Below are 5,980 nucleotides of genomic sequence, written 5' to 3' on the forward strand. Positions count from 1 at the left end.
CCGATAGAGCCTGGTGGAACCACTGAGACTATGGCCCCTAGCTGTCCTTCAGGTCTGGAATGAACCCACACCTGTGGTTTCCAGCCAAACAAAATACAGGCATATAAGTTAACATTTACGTCAGGTAGATACACTCTTTGGAGAGAATAATCATGGGAGAAAAAAGGGCTGCTTATGCACAGGGAGACAGCTCAGGGGGCAGGAGTGTATGGAGGGATGGACACTGGGAAGAGATAATTATGGGCAGGAAGTGGGAGTGGAGCTATTGCATTGTGGTAAACTGTGGTCAATGACATGAGACAAAGTATATGTGAACTGCTGTATGGAAAGTGAATTTTCTCTGTAATTCTTCACCCAAATCACAATTTAAAAAAAAAAGAAAAAGAAATTAGATAGCATCCTGCACTGGGCAAACCTGCTACATATGAACTCTGGAATTTCAGAAGAACAAATATGTCTGTGTCTAATGTTCCATACAAGTGAGAATGGCCAGCCTTCATCTCACACACTCTGGTCTTGTTTTCAGAATGGACCAGTTCCTGGAGAAGGTTATCATGCTTGGTAGAGAGTCAGTGAAAAATGGGAAGGCTCTCAATGAGATGGACTCATACATTTGCTGCAATGATGAGCTCAACAGCAAATATTGTGAGGGTGGTGCAGGATCAAGCAGTATTCATTCTGTTGAACATGGGGTGATTAAGTCAGAGCTGACTCAATAGCACCTATCAAGTTTTTCTATGTTATTAAAGTATTATAAATGAACAGAATTTAACACTAGTTGGTGTGTAGTAGGTCAAAAAAATCAACACTACGCTGGTGAATGTCCAGTTCCTGGCTTGGTAATTCCATCATATCATTATCACAGCCTTTTATTAGAAGCCTTTAGTAAGAAAATAATTGATAGGTTTTACTTTTTGAAAGACTACAAAAGATGCAGATCCTGACATTTGTTGAATGACTGAATGATTAATGAATTGCTACCCAATTTCTCTTTGACACATCAAATCATTCTAAAAAGATTCTTAGAAGACTGTCACCTTTAGCAACTTATATGAGTACAACGTAAAGAAGTGGCATACCTGTATTTCTTCACGTTCCTTTTTATCTGGAAAAGATCTTGCAGTTGTAGTGTACATTTCAAAAACTTTGCGTTCTTTTTGTAGCTTCCTCATTTCCTCCTTTTTAAACTCTTCTATGCGAGCCAATTCTTTTGCTTTCTGTTGTTCAAAGTCAGCAATTTCTCTCCTAAAATGAAACAACCATGTTATCTTCTAGGAGAACCATTTCAATATAATAATCCACATATGGTACCAAAATGAAAAACAGGCAACAGCCTGACAACACAAAGCTGCTAAAAAAAACCCTGTTGTTGTTATGTGCCGTCGAGTCGGACCTGACTCATAGCAACCCCTCCTAGGTTTCCGAGGTAGTATCACTATGGAAGTAGATTGCCCAACCTTCCCTCTGAGGAGTGCCTGGTGGGTTTGAACGACCAGCCTTCTGGTTAGCAGTCAAGTGCCTTAGGCACTACGCTACCAGAGCTCCTAGTATTGGTAAATCTATTTTCACTATATGCAACTGAAATAACAGCCAATTCACACATTCAAATTCACTGAACACCTACTATGAATCATGCACAATGCTGGGTAATGAAGAAATTATAGTGAATAAAGCTCCCCATACCCCCATGAACCTTTATACAATACTAATAGGAACAGACAACGAAGATAACTACATGAAAATAATAATAATAAGGCACATTACTAGTTTAGAAAAATAAATAAAGCAAGGGAGAAGTTAGGAAATATATGGGGTAACTTTGCTGAGATGATAACATCAGCAGACAGACCTGAAGAAAATAAGAGAACAAGCCATATTTAGACAAAGAGCAGTTCAGGCAGAGAGAACACCAAGACTAAAAGCTCTGAAAGCGCAATGTACCTGATGCATTCAAACAATAGTCAAGAAGCCAGTGTAGCTAAAACAGCAAGGGCAAGGGAGAAAAGAGTAGGAAAAAAAAATTAAAAATCACAGAAAGTCAGATTAGTTAGGGTATTATAGGCCATTGTGAAGACTTTGGTATTTGATCTGAGACAGGAAGCTTAGAAGATGTCTGATCAGAACTGTTATAATACAGGTTCACTCTGGATGGTGTCTTAACTTAAGGAGACACAGGAGGAAAGACAGAGACTAGTTAGAGATTTTAATAGCTAGGTAAAAGATAATGGCGATTTGGCCTACAATGGTGGTTGTGGGTGTGGTGAGAAGTGGTCATAGTCTAGAGCTATTTTGAACATAGAGCTAACAAGATTTCCTAATGGATTAGCCATGGAGTGTGAGAGAAAGAGAAGATTCAAGGATGACTCCAAGATTTCTGGCCTAGAAAAATGGAAGAAGAGACTTATTTGCCAATATGAGGAAGATACTGAGAAGAACAGGTTTGGGAGCAAATATTAGGAATATATTTTCTTATATATAATAAATGTGAAATAACTATTAATAGCCAAGTAGAGTGACTGACTAGGCAGAAGACTATGAGATGTAGGCTGGAGATTGAAATTGGAGATACACCAGCTCTAAGGCACTTGACTGCTAACCAGAAGGCTGGCAGTTCAAACCCACCAGCCACTCCTCAGAAGGAAGATGGGACAATCTACTTCCATAGTGATACTGCCTCGGAAACCCAAGGAGGGGTCACTATGAGTCGGGTCCAACTTGACGGCACATAACACCACCACCACCACCAGCTCAGAGGTAGTATATAAAGTCATGAGATTGGATGAGCTTTCTCCAAGGATTAGAAAATAAAAAAAATGTATTTGTAGTGGTTAAGGTTATGAATCAACTTGGCTGGGCCTGGATTTGAGTGCCTGGGATGCTGGATGTAGTCATTCCCCATGATGAGACTGGTAATCAACTCCATGGTGGAAGCTGCTATGAGTAGCTAAGTAGCTGCCTCCGAGATGTGTTCTGCTTCCAGTAGATATAAAGCTTTGAGGAGGTCTCTGAGCTTTTTGGCATGCTTGGAACCTGCATTTAGCCAAATCGTCATTCAGCAGCCAGGCATGTTGCTTGCCAGTCTTGGAACGGTTTCTGGACTGGAACTAACGGCCTGCTGTGATGCTTAGTAATCTTGGGACAGTGCCATTTTACTTGTCAACCTTGGGTTTGTTAGCCTCAGCAGCCAAGAGCTACCTGAGCTAAGAGATGCCTCTAGCTCCAGTGGGCCAGGAACAAGAGGCAGAGCCCAAAGTTGAGGGACATTCACCTAGCCCCTACAGCCGGCACTTTGAACTCAGACTTCTAGCCTCCTAAAGAGTAGGAGACTAATCCCTGTTTGATAAAGCCATACATCTGTGGTATGTCTATTATAGCAGCACTAGAGAATCTACACAACACTCATAATTAACTAAATATTCAAAATTTCTGTAATATATACACAATCATATATTCAAAGGCAAAAATTAGGGAAGAATACTTGAAGCACTTATGACAAAGGTTTAATATCTTATAAAACTCCTTCAACCAATAAAACAAACCTCCCACTAGAAATATGAAGTCTCTCTAACAAATGGTGTTGCAAAAACTGGACATCCATTGGTGAATGTCTTTGTATGGATGCTTCCACCACAATGAAAATATTAAAAAAAATAAAAATAAAAAAAACCACTGGGCATCCATTTGCAGAAAAATGAAACAGAATCCATATCTCACACCATATACAAAAACTGACTCTAGATCAATCAAAGACCTAAATGTAAAACCCCAAACCATAAAGATAATCAAAAAAATAGGGGCAAACTTAGGAGTCCTGATACACAGTATATATACACTATCCAACATAACTAAAAACAAACAAACAGCAGAACACAAACTAGACAATTGGGACCTCCTAAAAATTAAACATTTATGTACATCAAAAGACTTTGTCAAAAGAGGAAAAAAGAGAACGTACAGACTGGGGGAAAAAATGGTAACAATGTATCAGAAAAGGGACTAATCTCCAAAGTATATAGAAAACTTCTACACAACTCAACAACAACAACAACAAACACAAGTAATCCAGTTTAAAAATGGGCAGAGGACATGACCAGACACTTCACCAAAGAAGGCATTCAGGCAGCTAACAAACACACAAAGAAATGCTCGCCATCAATAATAATTAGAGATATAAATCAAAATAACAATGAGGTATTATCTCATCTCAGCATTAATAGCAAAGTTCAGGGAGTTCCGGTAAGATGGCAGAATAGGCAGAAAGACTGCACAGACCCTCTTCAACAAAGAAAAGGGGAACCAATTAACACAGATATAGAAGATAATCCTGGACTTCTGAGCCTTGAAGGGAAGGATATAGAAGTGGACTAAACTCCAACTAGCAGAAGAATTTGCATGAAAACACCAAAAAAGGAGATATACGGAGCAGCGATCCTGTTGGCACAGACAGCTTGAATACTGCCGAGTGGTGGTAGGACCTAAGAATTAACCTAAAGATCAGCCCTGCTAGCCAGGGACTGCACAGAGGAGTGCTCTGGTGGCTGGGGAATAAAAGGGGAAGAAGCAAAGAGGAAGGTGGGCTGAGCTGTGGACTTTTCTCTGTCTGGAGGGCACAGTCATTTTGAATGTTTACAAGCAGCTTGACCATTTTGGATATTTAAAGTAACAGCATTCTCCCAGATTCCAGGGACTTAAGAACTGGCCCACCTCTCAGAAACCTGAAGGATATTCCGGACTCAGACGACTGAAAAGGTACAACATTCCCCTTGTTACTCTCATACTCCACACCCTCTTGGGTAATGGAGGTGAAGCCATTCCTCACTCCCACCCACTTTCTGGGTTGGCAGGAACTCCATCCCAGTCTCTATGCTCGAACGGAGCCTGAGTGCCCTGCCCCACCCTGCCCCAATTTTTTTTTTTCTATTTTCTATTTTTTAGTTGGTTAGTTTTTGTCTGTTTAAAAACGACTACTATTATTATTACTTTTATACTTTTTACTATTATTCTTTATTCTTCCCCTCCCAGATTCTAGTCTTCAGATTTTTTTCTTTTCCCTTTTCCAGGCTGCAATTTTTTTTTTTTTTCTTTTTTGTGTATTTCCTCTCCTTGTATTTCCTTTTGAACTTTTCCCTTTTTTTTTCACTATTCTCCTTCTCACCTTTTTCCTCTTACTGCCCTCTCTCAGGTATTGCAGGGGTTTTTTTTATTTGTTTGTTATTTTCTTCTTTTTCCCTTTTTTCCTTTTTTTGATTACTGTTCCTGTGTGATTAAATGGTGTATTTTTTGTCCATGTGCTTTTACTTTTTTGATTGCTATTCAAACCTCCTATTTGTTTAACTGAGTGGAAGACAGCAACAGTTCTCATACGACATAACTACACCCACACCTCCTGCACCTTCACTTATTGAGTGAGAGCCACCACTTCCTTCTGCACCAATGGGGCAACAATAAACAACCACCAAGAAGAGCCTGACTCACCCGTGGCTGCTCTTCACAAACAGTTAACAGAGATCTAAATACAATAATGCCACAGTGTCTCGGACACAACAGACCATCACAGTACACTTAAAGCAGCAAAATAAAGTGGTAGAAACAAGGGAGCAGGATACAGATACAGAACACATACCTGAAGAAGCAGCAGCATTGGAACTCTCTGATAAGGAATTCAAAAGAATTATACTTAGGTATCTTCAAAGGACTGAGACAGAGACCAAGGAAAACAGAGACAAAACCCTAGAAGAATTTTGGAAGAAAATACAAGAAAAAATGACATAATAAATGAAAAAACTAGAAAAAATTCTAAATCTACAGTTAGAAATCCAAAAGACTAATACTAAATTGTCAAAAATAGATAATACATTGGAAGGGCAAAGGAGTAGAATTGAAGCAATGGAAGACAGAATTAATGAGGTTGAAGAAAAATACCTGAATACTTCTCCAGAAAGGAATCAATCAGAAAAAAGATCTAAACAAAATGAAGAAA

At 39.2% G+C, this 5,980-nt stretch overlaps 1 protein-coding gene across 1 annotated transcript in view; it reads right to left on the minus strand.

The window, feature by feature from the left end:
- Positions 1-5,980, minus strand: part of CENPJ (centromere protein J) — a 117,644-nt gene that overhangs the window by 62,732 nt on the left and 48,932 nt on the right. Inside the window, exon 8 of the mRNA XM_042782989.1 lies at positions 1,080-1,245. Coding sequence (XP_042638923.1) covers positions 1,080-1,245 — 166 coding nt within the window. The remainder of the gene's footprint in view (positions 1-1,079; positions 1,246-5,980) is intronic.

This window comes from Orycteropus afer, unplaced genomic scaffold (assembly GCF_000298275.1).
Source record: "Orycteropus afer afer isolate SDZICR_OR568_19922 unplaced genomic scaffold, OryAfe1.0 scaffold00561, whole genome shotgun sequence".
In the NCBI taxonomy this organism is placed as follows: Eukaryota; Metazoa; Chordata; class Mammalia; order Tubulidentata; family Orycteropodidae; genus Orycteropus; species Orycteropus afer.